The sequence below is a fragment of the Thunnus maccoyii genome, chromosome 15 (assembly GCF_910596095.1).
Source record: "Thunnus maccoyii chromosome 15, fThuMac1.1, whole genome shotgun sequence".
NCBI lineage: Eukaryota > Metazoa > Chordata > Actinopteri > Scombriformes > Scombridae > Thunnus > Thunnus maccoyii.
In genome coordinates, this window is record NC_056547.1 from 8,564,919 (window position 1) to 8,585,233 (window position 20,315).

Consider the following 20,315-nt stretch of genomic DNA (forward strand, 5'->3'; position numbering starts at 1 on the left):
TGTTTGTGTTATATATTTTCTTAAAAAACAAAACAAAACAAAAACGTTGGTAATTATTAGTATCTTCACTTAAATTTAACATTTCCCTCATCATTTTATGTCTGGATAAAATTGTACTCCACAGAATTTAACTTATGAGCCTGAAATCAAGTAACACATAAGTGAACTTCAGTCTCATAAATCTACATTCAGTCATGTTTGTGTTATAAGCAGGGCAGTTCTTACTACTTAATACTTACAGTATTACTAAAAGAAGGTTACAAGCAGCCCTCAAACTGATTAACAGTGGTGGAATAAGTATTCAGACTTCATTACTTTAGTAAAAGTACCAATACAGCATGTAAAGATACTCCATTACAGTAAATGTCCCGCATGAAAAATCCTACTTCAGTAAAAGTTAAAGTTACAGTATTGCAGTAAACGTAGTGGTTTGATCCCTCTGACTGATATATTAATATATATGACATCATTAGATTATTAATACTGAAGCATCAGTGTTAGAGCAGCATGTTACTGTTGTAGCTGCTGGAGGTGGAGCTAGTTTCAACTACTTTATATATAGTTAGCTAGTTTAGTCCAGTGGTTCCCATCCTAGGGCTTGGGCCCCTCCAAAGGGTCACCAGATAAATCTGAGGGGTCGTGAGATGATTCATGGGAGAGGAAAGAAGAAAAAACAAAGTTCTGATACACAAATCTGTTTTTTCTCTAATCTTTTATTTTTGGTGAAATATCGGATCATTTGAACATTTATTGAAATGAAACCATGTGAGAAGTTTAGAGGGAAAAATTACTATTTGGTAGAGCTGTTAACAACTCATTGACATCTGAAATGTGACACTGACTACACACTGCTTTTTGTAAGATGTCAAAATTCAAAAAGGTTGGAAACCACTGGTTTCATCTTTAACAATGTGTTGTATTTTAAACGCTTGTTATATTATCCATTGTGTCAAATCTTCATCTGAAAAGTAACTAAAGCTGTCAAATAAATGTAGTGGAGTAGAAAGTACAATATCTCCCTCTGAAATGTAGTGGAGTGGAAGTATAACGTAGCATAAAATGGAAATACTCAAGTATAAGTACTTCAAAACTGTACAGTACTTGAATATGTACTTAGTTACTTTCTACCACTGCTAATTAACTATCTTTTACGCACATAAATTATGTTATATTCAGAGACATTTAACGATAGATGTCTGCATGTGCGCGCTTACGTATTAATGAAAAAGTTATAAGAATGAGACCATAAATGTATATATCCATAAATGAGACATTCACAGAATATAAATATGCGCACATGTGGCGCCGCTGTGAGTCTCCCGGACGACGAAGCGGAACCGGAATTACGACGGAAAGACGTCGGAGCGCAGAATGAATTATGTGAGAATCAAACAGTCTGTGTAGCTCCACCAGCACTTTGGAGATTTTGTTGTACATTTAGCACTTATATCTTCTGCTTGTTCATTTTGGCTTGTTAAGGTAAGAAAATCCGTCCGTTAGTGCGCGGACCAGGCTGTAGAGTTCAGCTAGTTAGCCGGAGAGTTAGCCCAAACACCGCTGGCTTCAGACACAACAGAGAGTGGAGGGGGTGCGCTTGATTCTGTAACCATGGCAGCCCCGAGCCACCTTGGGTCGGTCATACTCGGACAGTTCCATTGGACTAAGTTGAAATCTCCGCCCACTCGGGACTGCGCATAGTTACAAATTAAAGCTCCCCTTGGCCACTACATGAAATTAAAACATCATTATTAGCTAACTAGCTATCCACTTTCACTAACTTATTTAGCCAGCCATGGAGGCAGCACCGCGTATAAATGTTTGCCTCCTTGGGAGATACAGATATTTTAACCGCTTCTATAACCACTTATTGTACTATACTGCATGTACACAATATATACAGAATTTAGCTAACGTTATGTGCTTCAAATAGGAAATTAAACACAAATTTATTTGTGTACAAAGTGTTGGAAAGTAAGTACATTTACTCAAGTACTGTACTTGAATCTTGTACTTGTACAGTATAATTTTGACGACTTCTGTTTGACGACCATTTGACATCTCAGATTCTTATATCACAAGTTTAAAAGAGTTACTCTAGTGATTTGGTATTACACTTCCATAAAGTTGGCGGACTTGCCTACAAAGAAAAATTGTCAAAATTGAAGTACTACATTTACCATAATGTACATGACTTGTGCATGTTACTGCGTGACCTACTTTAATGAGACTGTCTTTCTTTGTCTGTTATTCTCTTTTAATGCATTTTTTTGCACTTTTAAGTCTTTCCTGATGCTTTGATTTTATTGTGTGTAACTAAGTTTTGCCATTTAATTTATCTATGTCAAGCGTTTTTGAGTGCCTTTTTAATAGCTCTGTATAAATAAACTGTATTATTATTATTATTATTATTATTACTAATGTGTAAGAACAAGAAATGCAGCGAGTTGTCACGTTTGAGAACTCTGAAAATTAGACGATTGTCAAAATAGTTGCCTTTTTTAATTTAGCTTCAGTCGATTAATTGTTGCAGCGCAACTCTTATTATTCAAGATGTTATTATAAAACAGTTGCATTGACCTCAGTCTTATTTTTTAAATTTTGTCCACTTCATACATGCCCTCTGTTGAAATGTTCATCGATGCCCTGTTCACATCACCCTTCACATCATAAGTCAAACAGGTTTTATTATGTCGTAAGAGGTAAATTTGTGTCACTGTTCACCAGGGGAGGATGAGTGCGGAGGCGGCGGACCGAGTCGCTGCTGTGGCCAGCAGTCGGCCCAGCACGCCTCTTCAGACTTCCTGGTTTGAGTTCCTTCTGGACGGCACCCTGCTGGAGAAACACCTGGAGAAGTCAAACCCGGGTACAGCTTTTATTATACACTTACAGCAGTCTGATTATTACCAATATAATAACCAGAGTGAAGAAAATGTCAAGCATAAACGTGTTATACAGATTTTTCCTTTTAATAAATATATGTTTTAACTGGCTTAAAAAAATACCAAATGACTCCTGACATCACAGATCTGTGGAACAAAATGGTGTGTGTGCATGTTGGTCCATATAAAGTACATATGTGTGTGTGTTTCCACAGATCCGACACCAGTGCAGCTGATCATCCAGTTCCTGGAGCAGGCATCCAAACCCTCAGTGAACGAGCAGAATCAGGTGCAGCCTCCAGCAGACAACCGCAGGAACCGCACCCTGAAGCTGCTGGCCCTGAAAGTAGCCGCACACATGAAATGGGATCTTGATTTACTTGAGAAAGGGTGAGTGTGTGTGTGTGTTGAGGCTTTTAATTTAAAATCAACAGTATGTCTTAACTGCGATTAATGTCTGTACCTGAAGATTTGAGGCTCTCTGTTATGTTACCCAGCCTGTTACCTCACTGGGTGTAATAATCTATCCTTCTTCCCTGCCAGCTTGACCATTCCAGTGTTAAATATGTTACTGAACGAGCTCCTGTGTGTGAGCAAAGTACCGCCAGGGGTGAAACATGTGGACCTGGATCTGTCCACTCTGCCTCCTACCACGGCCATGGCTGTTATCATCTACAACCGCTGGTGAGTGAAACACCAGGACAACAGACATAAAACTGTGAGGTCAGACAGACCCAATCAGACACAATTGTTGTCAAATAATTGTTTGTTAAATAACAATTCACACATTCATATAAACTGATATAATTTTTGACATCTGGTTTTTAGATTTGATACTTTTGTAGACAGATAATAGTAGAAGGAGACAGAAATGCAACAAATTTCCACATCCTGATTTCCATCAAAGTACATCGTAGAGCACTGATTCACCAGGACAAAAACTTTGCATGGTTATTCTGATTAACTTGGCCGTTTAAGCATCAGTTGAGTACATAAATTGCTGGTGATACATCCAATCAGTGTGGTACAACAAAAATTTTGACCCTATATGTCTGTTTTTTCTTGTGTCAAAGGGCCATCAGAACCATCGTGCTGAGCAGCTTTCCAGAGAAACAGACCAAACCGGGACCTCACCAGATGAACATGTACATTCTGCTCATTTTTTTCCTTCATATTTCAAATAAGCCCAAGTTGTTTACAGAGCAAAAAATAGAAGATTTGTTTGTGTTTAGCTGAAACTTTGTGCAGCCTCCAAAATGTCCAATTTGCCTTTTTTAAGTGGTGAGTTTGAGTCCACGAAAGAACATTAGTGAGTTATTTTCCTTTGGTTTGTCTCAGGTTGAATGTTGTGCAGCAGGAGAAAGAGATGACCGACAACATCCTCACTGTGGTGAGTGAACATGTTTTTGATGCATATAGTGGAAATCCTCAAATATACTGTTCAGACCACTGCTGATGTTGAATAACATTTTATCCATGTTTTAGAGTCATTTCAGTGATAACCTTGATTTTATAAAGGTTTGAATGAACAACATTTCATCAAATCACCTTTTCTAATAATCCCTATAGTGTGAGATTTTAAGAGTTTGTCTTGTACATCACTGACACTGTTTCTCTCTTCTTATATGACATTATTCCTTCAGTTGAAAGAGCAGGCGACCGACTCCATCAGTGTCCTGGAAGGAGCTCTGCAGCTGAAGAAAGACTTCTATGTTCACACACTGAGGACTCTGGATCTGCTGGCTGCTGATGCCGCTGCCAACGGAGAGACGGAGTCCTCGACCGCAGGGCTTCGCATCAGTGCTGATGAGTTACACTGTCAGGTCGGTGGACAATTAATCCAGATAAGTGTGTGCATCAGATCTGTGTGATTGTCTGAATGTGCACCTTGTGTTTTATTTTAGTATGTAGTCCCAGTTGAAAATAATTGACTGTATAGTTCATGATGAGCTGAAACCAAAATTTGTCTAATTTTTCTTGGTTTGTTTTAGGTTCATTATGATTTGGGAGCTATTTTCTTCCAGCAAGGCTGCACAGACCAGCCAGCGTTTGAAAAAGCCAGAGATCACTTCAGACAGACAAAGGAACTGTTAAAGAAGGTAGATTCATTGTATCATGTTGTTCTTTGTAACCTTGAAATGGCAGTTTCATAACTCAACTATGTTCAGATTTGTTTTGTTTTAATTTAATAAACTATTCCCATAAGGATTTTAAGAAATCAGTAGTATCAGAGTTATTCCTGTTTGTCTTTCAGCTGGACTCGACGGTCCATGTTCACCTGGATGAGAAGCGTCTGGCTGGCTACTGGAACGCCTGCAAAGCTTTGACTGGAGACTGTGACTCCTCTGACTACCAGTCCTCTACCTATGATCAGATCAATAGTCTGATCAGGACGCACAACTACCAGGTTAGAGCTGATCCTGCACTGACATTAAAGCTCCTAAACGTTTATGTAAAAATACATCTGGGACTACAACGTGAAGAGAAAGATATGATGGAACTTGGTGCAAATACAAATAATTTAATGAGTAATTAATAATCGTTTCAGTTATTTTTTTTTAAGGAAAAATGCCAAAACATTTGCTGGTTTCAGCTCCTCAAATGTGATTTAATGCTTTTCTTTGTCATACATGACAGTAAAGTGAATATTATTGTTTTCAACTGTTTGGTTGTAAGACATTTAAAGACATAACATTTGGCTCTGGTAAATAATATCAGGCTTTTTTCACTATTTTCTATCATTTTATGAACACAATGATTAATTATTTAATCATGAAAATAATCTACAAATTAATCTAATGAAAATAATCATTAGTTGTAGCCCTAATAATGAGTAATGTGACATTTGGTAAAGCTCCAGCTGTAAACTGAAGATTATTGAGTACAAACCACAAGGACATTTGACTAAATGGAGGTATTTATTAATTATGTGTAGTACTTTTTATATATCACGTAGAACTTGTAAATAAATTCTGCTTCCACTCTTACAGGCTGTCATCGAAGCCTTCATCAAAGACAACGTGACACACAGTTTGCCAAACCACTTCAGACGGTCGGTTCTCAGGGAGTTTCTGTACAAAGTCCAACAAGGGTGAGACGACAATTCATTCCAAAACCAGAACTCATACAAACATAACTGTGTTTATCTTTTATAGGTCTATAAATGTGTAACTACTATTGATACATGGTATTACTTGCATTGGTTATCTATGAATAACAAATTATTTAGTATTAATGAAATCATTTAAATCAATATGTCTCATCAGATAATTAATTACTGTGGTAAGAAGCCATGTAATGAGTAGAATTATCTCTGTGCAGAGAAACGGGCCTGGATGAGGTTTGCCACAAGCTGTGTGTTTGCAACGCTGTCCGAGATGCTCTGGAAGGAGACGTCCTCTGCGTGCGTTTCCAGCAGGTGCTTCTTAAGCCCAGTAAACGAATGGTGGACTTCATTTTAGAGGTAAAGAGCTCAAAAATCCTTAAATATCTTAAATAAAGGCGCAGAACAATCACTTATATGTGATTGTGGCAATAAAGCAAAAAACCTTCTGATTTTGAAAAGTTAAGAGCAGACCTGATGTGGAGAAAATAAGGTTTTATGTGGGGTAAGCTGTGCTGACGTTTGAGGAGTTAAACGTGTAATTTATGATTTGCCAGGTGATGGTAAAATTTCATGTCGCTGCAAATTTGAATACGATTTTTCTTGGTCTTGCAGGTTTGCACACGATCATTGGAAAAGGAGCGTCCATCAGAAACATCCAGAAGAAACATGGCCAATTTTATGAAGTGAGTGACATACAGCAGAGTCACTTTACTGTCACATACAACAAACGGATGCAGAGATATGCTGACAGTTCATGTGGTGACGTTACACACTGGTGTACTAGATATAGGGACAATAAAACCTGAATTTAGTTAGTTAGAATTTAAGGAATCGCAGAGCCTACTGTGGTGCAGATCAATGTGCAGTATCTTCTTCAGTCTGCATGAGTTCTTCATTAAACAGCTGTGATTTGACATCATACTGCTGCTGTGTGTCAATCACCTTTTTTAAATGAGACCATTCTTGTCATGCAGGACTTTGTGTGAAAGACTGGAGGATCTGTCTCTGGTATTTGTGGTGTCGTCTCATAAGCTCTTCATGGAGCTGCTGAAGGAGGAGGAGAGGAAGGTCCTGGTGGAGCAGATGAGGAAGAGGTCAGCCACAATCAACCTCAGCGCCAAGCCGCTGCCTTCCTTCTATGACATTCCAGGTACAGAGTGTGTGTGTGTTGTAAATGCTCAGTGGCACATTTCAGCAGGTCTTTGAGATTGTGACTTCACGTATATTTTTGGTTCGTTCCTCCAAAGCTTCAGCGAGTGTGAACATCGGGCAGCTCGAGCAGCAGCTCATCCTCTCCCTGGAGCCGCGCAGGATCAGGCAGATCCTCATCGAACTCCACGGCATGGCCGAACGACCCTTCTGGAGGGTCAACAGTAAGGTCAGAGGTCAACAAACTGATAGTGGAAGAGATATTAACTCAAGTGCTAATATCACAGATATTCAGTATTTTGTATTCTAGTTTTATATTTTAGATATTGAATTTGATATATGTATTAGATATTTTATATCCTATTATGGAAATTGGTGACATTAACTTTTACTTTAATGCCCCTATTTAGGATTATTATTTAAACAGTGTACATAAACATTTCCTATGAAGACATATTTCATATTATTACAGCTGTATTTTACGATACTGTCATCCATTATATTTTTTACCAGTATCCAGTTTTTTCTGCCCACAGGAGGAGGTATAGTTGTTGACAACTACATTAATAAACACTTATATCTGATAACAACTGCATTATAGTGTGTTATAAACATTTAATAACTGTTAATGTACTGCTTATAAATGCTAAATAGGGGGACTTAAAGTGAAGAGTTACTGGAAAATGCAATATCACTTCCTTATCAGATATAATGAAAAAGACATACTGACACAATTAAAACATCATTTTCTGTGTGTGTGTGTGTGTGTGTGTGTGTTCAGTGGGAGGTTCCTCCAGACTACATCAACGTGATCCTTGGTATTAAAGACAACCTGACCAAGGACCTGGTTTACATCCTCATGGCCAAAGGCCTCCACTGCATATCAATAAAGGTATGATTACATTATCAGTGCTCAAAATTGTAACTTATTTCAGAAATACATTTCATGATAAGAGGAATTTTCTTCTTCAGTTATGCATCTAAATTATTACAACTAATTAAAAAGTTGGACAGTTACTGACTGGTAAAGGTTGTTTTATGTTATGGATATCACATAGAATGATAATAATGATGTTTTTCTGTTGTCTCAGGACTTTGTCCACGCACGGCAGCTTTTCTCCGCCTGCCTGGAGCTGGTTACTGAGTTCTCCCCGAAGCTGAGGCAGGTGATGCTGAACGAGATGCTGCTGCTGGAGGTCCGTGCACACGAGGCAATGGCGGCCGAAGGCAGCAAGGAGCGACCGCCCCCCGACCTGGTCAGCAGAGTCAGGGGGTACCTAGAGATGAGGATTCATGGTGAGTGGATGGTGACAGTGTGGAGTCATTACCTGATCTGCACTCGCCTGTAATTTGTTCAAAACTTCTGGTTTTGTCAAAGCTAGTCAGTATATAAAAGCTGTTCCTAATATTTTTACATTTAACTCAGCAGCCTAAAGTAGTTTAAACAGTATCAGCTCTTCAGATGCTCTAAATGTTTGAGTATCCTTGTATTTTTTGTCTCCAGATCTGCCTCTTCGTCAGGTGGTGGGAGAGGAGTGTGTCGCCTTCATGTTGAACTGGAGGGAGAACGACTACCTGACTCTGCAGGTGCCACCGTCTCTGGTCATGAACAACCCGTACATCAAGGTAACATATCTCTGTTGTTCATCACTTTACAGCCTCCTTGTAGCAGATAAATACTATCATTGTTTCTTACACTTGATTCTACGAGCATCTTTCAGGTTACTGGTCCAGGAAACATTTTTGTAGGTTACAAAATAGTTAAATATGTCTTATTATTTTTTTATTCTTTATTTGGATCCCTATTAGCTTCCACAAATTGGTCGCTAGTCTTCCCTGGGTCCACAGGAAGCATAAAGTTTGATTTAAATGTCCCTGAGGGACTTAAATCTTTGTATGCTCTGCTGTTATGAGCTCACTGAACTCATAAAATCTTCAATAAAGTTGATTTATTCTGACAAGATGTAGCCAGCTGCTGTAATCGGCAACAAAACACAGTATCTAAATTCCCTTGAATATCAACACACACAGGCAGACGTGGTTCAAAATGAACTTCTTGAACTCAGATTTTCCGCTTAAAGTAGCTTTCAAGATAGAGAAACATATTTACATCAAGTTGTGTAAGCCACACGATTATTATTAAGTATTGTGCATGATTTTATACCAGTTCCCAGTAATTCACAAGGACATATTTGGCACCTTTGGAAACTTTGGCATCTCCATGAGAATTCAAAGTAAATCTATGGGTTCAAATAGCGAGTTTGTAAGGATGATGGGTCTGACATGGTTGACACAGTTGAGACCTGCTGTGGTTTTCATTTGCCCCCCCTGTTTCTAGCTTGGTCAGCTCCTGGCCTCCACATGCAAAGAGCTCCCAGGTCCTAAAGAGAGCCGACGCACTGCCAAGGAGCTCTGGGACGTTGTGGTGCAGATCTGCAGCGTGTCCATCCAGCACAAGAGGAACAATGATGGTCGAGTGGGCCTCATTAAACAGAGAGAGTCCTCTATGGGCATCCTGCACAGGTACAAACATGTATATTAATACTTCTCCTAATGTTTTATGGTTTTTACATGTTTTAGAAAAATGAAAACTTGAGTACAATGTGCAGTGTACAGTGTGAAAGAGTAATGCTATTTCTGGTATGTTCTTTTTGTTTATTTAACCCATTTAGGAGTAAATTCATCACTTTCATCAAGAAACTCAGAGTAAGTACACAATAAGGCAAACAAAACCCACCGTGGAAACAGTTGGAATGATTAATTTCTCTGGTTGCAGCTTCTTAAATGTGAATATTTTCAGGTTTCTTTAGTTGTCTATGATAGTAAATTGAATATCTTTGGGTAGTTGACTGCTGGTCGGGACAAAAGAAGACATTTTAGGTTGCATCTTGGACTTTGGGAAACAGTGATTGTCATCTCTCACCATTTTCTGATATTTTATATCCCAAACAACTCATCAATTAATCATGAACATGATAGAAAGAGTAATATTTAATAAAAAATAATGATAGTCGCAGCCCTAGCAGCGGTGCGTCATTAGACAAGGTGTTCATGATACAAAAGGTAACAAGTTTCATGTTATTTCCTCACAGGAGCCGCTGGTGCTGACAACCCTCATCTCACTGTTTGTGAGGCTCCACAGCATCGTGCGGGTATGTCTCAACTTTGAATGATGTTAAATTATTGGATTTTGAACAATACACTATAGTAACACTATAATAACACACACTTCAGACTCTAAAATGGTGCTTCATTAACCTCTCAGCGAGCGTGATCAATGTTTTCCTCTTCTTCAGGATGATATTGTAAATGAAGTGACAGCAGAGCACCTCTCCATCTGGCCATCTTCTCTTCCTAAGTAAGAACAAATACACTACATATTAATTCTTGCTATTTTACACATCAACTTAAAAAGGTAAATATGATAATGATGATGATGATGATGTGTGTCTATCAGCATACAGGCAGTGGATGTGGAGGCTGTAGCAGTGACGGTCAAAGAGCTGGTGTCCTACGCTCTCACCCTGAACCCCAACAACCAGTCCTGGCTCATCACACAGGCCGACATCTACTTCGGTACGAAGCATCGGAAGCATCTAAAGTCTTTGAGCTTTAATGATTCTACACAACATTTGGTTTTCTCCTGTTCAGCCTGCAGTATTTCATCAGTGAGGTTTCTGCAAACTCGGGTCAAGTAGCAGTTGCAAAATCACATTTTAGACGTTTTAAAGACCTTTTAAATACCACATAAGAGTGCAATTTAGGTCCTTTTTCACAGCCATACTGCTCAAAGATTGATGGAAAAACAGTTACAATTACTTATATGAATTTATTGACATTTAAACACATTTTTGTCAGTACTTCCCAGCTGTGTACAACAATAATATCTTGTAATATTATTAATCAATTGACCTGGACTCTGTTAAATAGCTGAAAATTGATAGACGGATTAACCAATTACAAAATAATTTAGGTTAATAATTTAAGTGACTCTTGCTCATTATGAGGTGATGAATTTCAAGCTAGTGTAGTTAAGTCAACTACAATGAATTAGCCTCATGTGGCTTTACTGTAACTAGCAGTAGCAACAGTGTTTATCACAGGTCTGATGGTGCTGACTGAAACTCGTCAACAGCTTCCTGCAGCACGATCCACTGTCACACCAGTCTCTCATTAGTAGTTCACAGAGGGTGAACATCTCCTGACAGCGTGCAACCACATAACAAAGAAAAACAGGTTACTGTCAACGTTAGGCGCATTAACATCTGGCTGCTACAGAAGAAAAACACAACAATTAACCAGATGTGTGTGTTAAATTGGTTTCTCGCTCTCTCTGTGTCTGTAGTGACCAATCAGTACTCTGCTGCACTGAACCTTTACCTCCAGGCTGGAGCCGTGTGCTCCGACTTCTTCACCAAAGCCGTACCACCTGACGTTTACACCGACCAGGTAGATCACACAGGCCGCTCTCAATACTGTAACTAATAAAACGTTCAACCTCGTTCCACGATGAGCTGATGAACAGCTCTTCCACACGGACTTAGGATTAATTTCTACAGTTAAAAAGGTTAAAAACACTAGAACGTAAGATGTATTCTGTGAGCAAATTACAATCATAAAACATCAAACGAGCCCACTGTTTTACATTCTTTTCAGGTCCTAAAGAGGATGATCAAGTGCTGTTCGATGATGAACTGCCACACACAGGTCAGAGGTCAAACAAAACATTTGATTTAGTAAATTTCACATTCTTTAAGTGCCGTCTTCAGTGTTAAAATAGAAATGACTTCTCTACTTCCCATCAAGGTTGCTGTTCTCTGCCAGTTTCTCAGAGAAGTGGACTACATGACGGCGTTCAAGGCTCTTCAAGAGCAGAACAGGTATGAGGTCACATGACACATTGATCAGTAACCACCGATGAAGATCACTGTTGTTAACGTTTGCAATATCTTGTATCAGCCACGACGCCATGGACTCGTTCTACGACTACATCTGGGACGTCACCATCCTGGAATACCTCACACGTATCCTTGCTGTTAATTACTCATAATAAGGAAAAATAAAACCACGTCAGTCATCTTCAGTCTAAGAAATGTTTTTGTTTTATTTAAACTTTTCATAGCCTCCAGCTAGTCTTAATACTACATTAACTCTTCATATTGTTATCTTCAGTATTTACTTTTTTCTCCCTTAACTGTGTTATCAGATATTCACCACAAACGAGGTGAAACTGAAAAAAGACAAATAGCGGTGAGTAGTTCAAGTGCAGGAGTGAATATTGGGTTTTACTTTTATTAAATATGGTTAAAATATGTCAATGATTTGTGATGAATAAACAGTTCTAGTAACAGCACAGTAAACACTGATTCAATCAAAAAAACATGGTCAACACTAACCTAAATGTGGTTGAAAAGTATATAAATAATATTTCAATGTATACAGCACGTGAGACCTAATTCACACTGATATATAGCAGTTTAAATGCTGTTAAATCAGGGTTTATTTATTTATTTCAACCAGAAATCTAAAAACAGTTTTTTTCAACCCCATTTTCAGTCCAATTTCAACCTGCTCGTGTTTAATCTCAAATAATTTCTAACATGTTTTTCCTCAGATAAAAGCGATCGGACAGACGGAGCTGAACACCAGTAACCCAGAGGAAGTGTTGCAGCTGGCTGCACAGAAAAGGAAGAAGAGATTTCTGCAGGCGATGGCCAAGCTGTATTTCTAGTAGAAAAAAAGAAGGAACCACTGTCAGACTGTTGGGGGGGGGGGTGTGGCAATGTACATTTTTATTTTGCAGTAGAAAATACATTTCTAAATAAATAGTAGCTCATTTGTACACTCGTAATCATTTGTGATGAATTCTTAAAATGAGTAAAATCACAGACTATCCATTGCCCTGAGTCACAAAATGCCTTGTTTATAATAGCATAAAGAAAACTGAGCAATATGAATGAACTACAAGAGTCTGTACTTTATTCACCAGTGTTGAATAAAGTCACCTGAAGTGCAGACTCATACAGAACATTTCATATTTCAAAGTTTCATAATCAGACAATCTGGTTGACAGGAGAAGTAGCTGCACTATACTCATATTATACAGTCATACTCCGAAGCATTTAACGTTACCTGTTAGCTATGAACATATTTAATATGCACAAAAAGTAAACAATCGCACATCACATTCAGTAATGCAAAGTAATTTCTTGGAAATCATAACTTAAAGCAAACTTGGAAACTTTTTTTTTTTTAAAAAACATTTTTCTTTTCTGAATCAAAAGCACCCAGTTACTTGCTAAAAAAAAATGCTAAAAAGTTCTGGACAAAAAGCTTTGGCCAAGATTCTTTAAAATACAGGCACATTGTCCTGGATAATGCATTCAGTGACAGATCTCTCACATCAGCAGGGTGAGAAACAACCTTCCGTCAGACTCTGTATTCCTGTTAACAGTCGTCTCTTTGACTGGCAGGCGTCTCCAGTAAACAAGAGTCTGTCTTTGTGAGAAATTCAACCCTGTGTCGTCTTCGTTCACACTCACATCAGTCATCTTGTAATTCAGTGTGTGCAGAGTGTTTTCTCTGTGCTGTTGGGAGGAGTGGGGAACTGGCTGTTTACCTCTTGTTGATTAATGTCCTCCTAAAAGATAAAAAAAAAAAAAAAAAGAAGTCAGGAACCGATGATAACTTGTGGACAACAGTTCAGATTCTTTAAATAGCTACTAATGTGTTTTTTACTTTTTCCTTTAAAATAGGGATTCAGCTCACTAAAGACAGTCCTTGTCAATAAATCAAATGAAACAAATATTGCTTCGTCCTCGTGTAAAGGGTTTGTACGAACAAAATTCAATTTCCTGTTCTCAGCCAATGAGGGCAGAGCGCTGCACAAAAACATATTTTAGTTTCAAAAAGGAAATAAATCTTTTAGCCACTTCTACACACTCATTAGTACACTTTCAACACACCCAAAACGCCAAATACAGAAGCTTATTGAAACCAAATAACATTTATCACAGTCAATTAATACCAATCAAACAAGATCAGTCCTATACTAAGACATACAGAATTAAGGGTTTCTGGAAAGCTCAAACATGTTACCAGGTAGGTAGGTTACCTATTATAATCTAAATTAGTATGTAGTACTGTAGAAACTTAAAGCTAAAGACACAAATTTACATGGCATTACATAACTACAGCTTCCATCCATTAGGCTTTATGAAAGCTTGTCAGTGGCAAATATCAAAAATATCATCCTCAACTTAATATCAACAGTCAGAATAAGAAAACACTAACCAGCATGGTCATGTAGTCTGTGTGCGTCTGGATGTTGTGTCGGTCTTCTGACTTTACTCTGGCGAAATCCCGCAGTGTCGCTCTGCCGAACCGGCTCACCGACTCTACGTAGGGGGCCATCCAGTTGACACACGGCTGGATGGCATCTTTTGACAGACCTGAGCACAATTAAAAACACAAAGAAAGCTTAGTTTGAAGATCTCAGATGGCCACGATTACATGTACTAGAAAAAAACCTGCTTTACTTCATGTAATACTGTATAATTCAATCACAGCTCAGACAATAAGTGATAATGACGTGGCTTAATGGTTTGGGTTTATGGCTTTGATACAAAGACCACAAAGAGCACAAAACCAAAACCTGATTTCTTGATTGACTTAAATAAATACTATAATAGACACCTCTGCTCTGTCTGGTCCAATTTTCACCCAGATATTGAGCTGGTGTTATATCAAAAGGCTTTTCAAATTTACACACACATTTTAAATTAATCTCAACTTCCTTACCTGAGAGCTTTTCAACCGCTTCCTGTTGAATGAAATGGCACAAGACCGAAGCGGCCAACACTCGATACTGGAAGTCCAGTGAGTTTATGTTGAGGATACACAGATCTAAAAGCTAGAAAAAAAAAAAAAAAAAACACAAGAAAAACAACAGTGAACATGAGTCATGAGCCAAATTGGATGGAAGTGCTTTTAATTTTTTCTTTGGTTAATGACCAGATAACGGGAACATCAACAAGTGACTCATTGCCAAAAGTGAAAAAGTACTGAGACAGTCATGTAATTTCACATGAGGGTGGTTATAAAGAATCGGGAGAGAAAGTATCTTGATGTGAAGGTTCTGCAACAACATGAAATCAAAACAATAGCTCTTAAAGAAAAAAAACCCTTTCAAGGTTTCATTTTTGTTGTGACTGTGTAAGACAAGTGTTGACTCATCTCTGGTAAATTTTGAGGTTTGTGTCAGTGCGTATGCTTAAAAAAAAGAGTGCCATTCAAAACACCTACTCGTGTCATCTGTACATATGTGTCCTGTGGAAACTGCGACTCGAGCAGGTCAGAGTCGGAGTTCATTGATGCCATCTGGAAGTAAAGCTTCAGCCACGACACAGCGGTTTCGGGACAGAGGTTCCAACATAACGCCTGTAAAACGAGTACAAATATGCGAAAATTAAAGTTTTCTCATTGATTAATTATTAAAAAAAACTGATAAAATATGTACTGAGACACATATACAGACACTCTTTTGACAGATTTACCTTCAAAATGATTAACTCCATTTGAAGAATCTCGTGTTCATAGTAGGTGCCAGCAGTCACGTACGCCATCTGTGAGAGTTTGGGAGGACAGGCTTCCTACAAGGAAGAAAGAAAAACAGCACCATGACTAAAAACTCCACTTCTTCAACATGCACAGTCATATAAATAAGATATTTTCTATGTACTGCTTCCACTAAGCAGAAAAAAAGATCTAAACTAACTGTTGTGTTTAAGTGTGATATTTCACAAGTGTACTGAAATCTGCTGTTGAAGTGAAAGTCTCTCTGGTCACAGATTTGTTTAATCTTCAGAGTGATTTTGAGAAAACGAGACCTGATACCTTCCTTTTTTCTTCCTTACCTCCATTTTTGATGCTATGAATAGACAAGTTATCCCGATGAGCTGCAGCATGCCCTTTTCAATGTTGTCCTGTGTCAGCATGAACCGGTCGAAGTAGTCTTGTGCCAGGTAGAAGGTCTGCCGGTGAAGGGTGTACGCCTCACTCACCTAAAAAAAACAAAACAAAACACCATTGACAATATATATATTTTAATCTGAACTTAAGTACTTTTAATATTTGTCATAGCTTCAGCTGAACTTGTGGTGAGAAAATGATACCGTCATGTATCAAAGCTACAAAAAGTGAAAATAACACCATTTTGATAATTGATTCATCGTTTCAGTCATTTTTCAAGCAAAAATGGCAAATTCTCTCTCTCTCCAGTTGTCAATTTACTGTCATGTATGACAATAAATTGAATATTTTCTATCTATATTAAGGTTTTGGACTGTTGGTCAGATAAAACAAGCTAATTAAAAAGACACCACTGTCAGCTCTGTGTAATTGTGAATGTCACTTTCTCACAATTAAACAAAACATTTAATTGACTAAAAGATGAATTGAGGAAATAATCAGCAGATTTATTGATAATAAAAATAATCGTTAGTTGCAGCCCTAATGATGTTTATACAGAATTTTGTCTTAAATACTGTATACCAAATGCCTAAAACATGTACTAATAGAGGTCAAAGACAAGCTAATAATAATTTGGTTGGAGCAATAGATTCATCTAGTTTTGTACATTACATTTACAACACTGCTATCAGACAAAAATAAAATTTAATTCACCTCAAAGCATTCTTGAAAAACAATCACTCCAGTTTAAGTATAGAAACACAGTCACTTATTGAAGCATGTGAGAGATAAATGTGAAACACAGACGAAAAAGTACCTCAATTAGCCAGTCGAGGAGGATGGATCTCATTCTGGGTTGTATTCTCGGGTGCTTCTGCATGAAACTCTTGCTGTGTCTGTAACACTGCTCCTTACCGACCATCTTCACCCACACATCGTCTGAAGATCCCCGTCTGTAACATTCAGAGCAGCTTTTCTATTAAAACTGTGACTGCGGGCTTTAACGTGAGTCAAACCATGGCTGAATAATGTGTGATAATCACCCAAGATGAAGAAGAGGAGACGGCCGGACAGAAGAATCACTGGAAGTGAGAACTATATAGCCGGACTCAAAGTCGTCCCTCACTACCTTCTCAGGCATCTCAATGAGAACACAAGGCTTGGAGACACCTTCAAGCACCAGCTGGTTCTGAAAACGGAAGTGAGAAAACTCAGTGCCAAATAAATTACAAACAAATAGCTATGAATAGCAAACTGCACTATAACTATACCTTCTCACACTGCAGCTTTGACAGGGGCTGAACCTTTTTTCTGTTGCTTTGCTGAAAAAAAAAAAAAAGTTGTAAGTTGTATGTCAGACCATCAAAAAATGCTTGCCTGTATAATCACTTATTAAACCTCTTAAATTAATGATTTGTAAGGGCTCTTACCTTGGTTGCTTTGCATTTCTGCCCAGGTGCAATTTCAGATCTTTTCTGCAGGCGACCACTGCAGAAACACAGAACTGATCTCAAAATGGAGCTAAAAGCTATTATATCAACAACTCAGCCAATGCACATACATTAATACTTGATAAAGCAACAAAAAAAAAGTTCATTACCTTCGTCTTGTCATGGTTATGGCTGATTTTGTCTGTAACAAAAAAAGCAGATAAATGTGCAAAAACTAGTTAGTATGTATTGAACAACTAAGCAGGAAGTTAGCCGTCAGATGGAAATGGCGAAACCACCAGCTGTAGCTGTCTAGGATTGCATAAAACACACTTTCATTCTAAGAAAAGCCACAAAGAGCGATGACCCCGCCTTGTTTCATGCAACATGTATCATGCAGCTGTTACAGACCTCATAATACGCGCCAACATTATTAATGAGCGCGTAAACTGACCACGCTCTGCTGCCTCCATCCGCTAAAACTTTGCTGCTAAAACATTTCACGTTTCGGACGTTTTATATTACACATATCAGACCTTACGATGCTGCAAATGCATGACACAAAAAAGACCAAGAACAGCACAGAGGCAGTGAATGAAAGCCTCCAAATGCTCCCTTTAATGCAGCAACAACACAAAGGCCCAGGGAGGACATTTTGTGCAAACTATCACAGATACAATCTTTGAATTCAACAGTAACGTTAACGGAAAGCCACATTATCATCATCAACTATTACACAAGTCGTTCGTTTTTGTTTATTTGACCATTTCTGCGCTTTTACCAGTAAGTTTGATCAGGATTCAGATGCATTATCATCCAATTTACCCGGTCACCACACAGGAACAGATTCCTGCAAAGGATCCTGGACTCAACTTCCTGCAGCAGCCAAAAGCTCAAACTCACTAATTAAAGCTCACAAGACGCAAACTGTGTTTCCCCGCTCTCTCTGTCAACTAAACACCACCATTAGCCGGCTAGAGTTAGCTAACTTAGCTAAACACAACGATAAAACGAGTTCGACAACAACCGAGTTTATTAAACTCACCGACAAAATAACGAGCAACTTGCAGCTTAAAGTGGATCTTTAAGCTATAAACTCCTGCTTACGAACGACTTTGAAAAGGTTCAGAAGTGCAAAAGTACTAAAATACTGAGCTAAAAGCGTAGTTCTCTTTGCAGGAGCAGTGATATGAGCAGCTTACCCTGTCCGTGTTGTAAGTCAGTAACATTTGTAGTTGGCGCTGGCGCCACCAAATGCGCGTTTGCGGCATATTGCGCATGTGTGTAAATACTCCCAACCCTAAACCATTTAAATACATTTTTTTAATTAAAGAGACGCTTAAACTAAAGGTGATAATCTGTAATTATGTTTTCGGTATCTTTTTTGTATACCTTTGCATCAGTTTCAACAGCCTCAATGCTTCAAGAGGAGTTTTTTTTTTTTTAAACTAAACTAGCTACCAAACGGAGAAACAGTCGTTTTATGAGGGCGAATGTTGTTAATGTACGTATAATATTTTATTCGACCCTTACTGAGTGTTTATATTTCAGAAAACATATGACAATAACGTTAATCTTGTAACAAGGTTTTGGTTTCTGTCAGTTTTTTTCCGGCCGGCCGTTGGTGGGCGGGGCTACAGATCCGGACAGCCAATAGGAGAGAGAGTAGAGGTGAGCGCGTGCTCCTGGAACAGCATGTAAACAAAGCAGGGAGCTGTCAGAGCTGTGAGGTCACACCACAGACTGTATATGAAGATCACAGACCTGAACTTTTGACACTCCGGAAGGTGCTTCATAAGCTGAAGAAAGATATTGATGTAAGTTATACTTTATGTAGAGAAACGCTGGTACATTTATTTTGGTCTTACTCACATACAAAACAACTGTGGAGTAAATTTTTTCTCATTTTTGATTGATTGCTTATCATATTTACCCTCACTTTACTTTAGGCCTACTTTGGAAAAAAATGTACTGTTTGGATTCACTGACTATGACAGGTATCTCTGCTCTCAGTTTTATCTAAATAATTTGTTTACTATTTTGACCAAGTTTTATATTCACAAATTAAAATTCCTAAGCAAAAGGCCAAACTTTTCAGAGCTGATTGTCCATATCTAACAACACATTTTCTCTATATCTGAATGTATGAACAAAAAAACCTGTCTGTTAAAACATATAACTCCTCTAAGCTTTACAAGATATTTATTTAACTATTTCTTTTTTCTGTCCTTTAGTCCCCCTGGTATGTTTGTAAGCAAGTCAATGTCTGACTAGATGTCAGGATTGTCTTGTACTGGGGGAAAAAAAGGCCTTTGAAGGTTTTGACTACACCTGTACCCACACTAGTTAAAACTGATTAAGTTCATAAATTTATCCCATATTTAGATTTGAATTAGCTTTACTTGTCATTGGAGCCATAAGTATTTCATACACTTGGCAGAATGAAAAGTATGTATAAAAGCAATGATGTCTTAAAAGCAGTGCTGTAGACAGGATCCATCCATTTCTGAGGACAAAAACATATTAAGTGTCTGCTGGTTTGGATTTTCATACTTTATTTATTCAGTTGTTATTTCTAAACATTAAGGTGTAAATTCTAAATTCAAGGCCTTCTGTATCCTGCCAGGAATAATTATTGATACTGAATATTTTCTTTCTTTCTTTTTTCTTTTTTTAGCCTAAAGGTATTCCAGTTTAAGTAAAATGATGTAATCAGCTTCTAAAATACCACCCACAGGTACATTGTAACTGTATATAGTCAACTCTCCCAAGGCTGATAAC

The 20,315-nt window shown here is 38.1% G+C and overlaps 2 protein-coding genes across 5 annotated transcripts; one reads left to right on the forward strand and one right to left on the reverse strand.

Annotated features, from left to right (window-relative positions):
* The first annotated feature begins 1,303 nt into the window (after positions 1-1,303).
* ints8 (integrator complex subunit 8) lies at positions 1,304-13,292 on the forward strand. 2 transcript variants are annotated; one of them, XM_042434990.1, is made up of 28 exons: positions 1,304-1,380; positions 2,725-2,863; positions 3,095-3,269; positions 3,423-3,563; positions 3,953-4,024; positions 4,218-4,269; positions 4,523-4,702; positions 4,871-4,978; positions 5,134-5,286; positions 5,870-5,970; positions 6,201-6,342; positions 6,598-6,668; positions 6,960-7,135; positions 7,233-7,363; positions 7,916-8,026; positions 8,226-8,430; positions 8,639-8,760; positions 9,473-9,657; positions 9,807-9,840; positions 10,227-10,286; positions 10,431-10,492; positions 10,592-10,710; positions 11,480-11,583; positions 11,791-11,841; positions 11,941-12,014; positions 12,094-12,158; positions 12,341-12,384; positions 12,749-13,292. In XM_042434990.1, the coding sequence occupies exons 1-28, from the start codon at positions 1,372-1,374 to the stop codon at positions 12,863-12,865; spliced, it is 3,003 nt and encodes a 1,000-aa protein (XP_042290924.1). In that variant the 5' UTR covers positions 1,304-1,371; the 3' UTR covers positions 12,866-13,292. The 2 variants fall into 2 exon arrangements, with proteins under 2 accessions (XP_042290924.1, XP_042290925.1); XM_042434991.1 differs by having other exon boundaries at positions 1,342-1,479.
* On the reverse strand, positions 12,902-18,820 carry LOC121912695 (G1/S-specific cyclin-E2-like). Of its 3 annotated transcripts, none has more exons than XM_042435024.1 (12): positions 18,737-18,820; positions 17,705-17,736; positions 17,535-17,592; positions 17,376-17,426; positions 17,148-17,293; positions 16,922-17,057; positions 16,050-16,196; positions 15,690-15,785; positions 15,439-15,573; positions 14,935-15,046; positions 14,428-14,585; positions 12,902-13,774 (listed from the first exon to the last, which is right to left on the reverse strand). In XM_042435024.1, exons 1-12 carry the CDS (start codon positions 18,812-18,814, stop codon positions 13,694-13,696), a joined length of 1,230 nt encoding a protein of 409 aa, XP_042290958.1. In that variant the 5' UTR covers positions 18,815-18,820; the 3' UTR covers positions 12,902-13,693. The 3 variants fall into 3 exon arrangements, with proteins under 3 accessions (XP_042290958.1, XP_042290959.1, XP_042290961.1); XM_042435025.1 differs by lacking the exon at positions 18,737-18,820 and adding an exon at positions 18,580-18,730; XM_042435027.1 differs by lacking the exon at positions 18,737-18,820 and adding an exon at positions 18,316-18,367.
* Between the last annotated feature and the right edge of the window lie 1,495 nt (positions 18,821-20,315).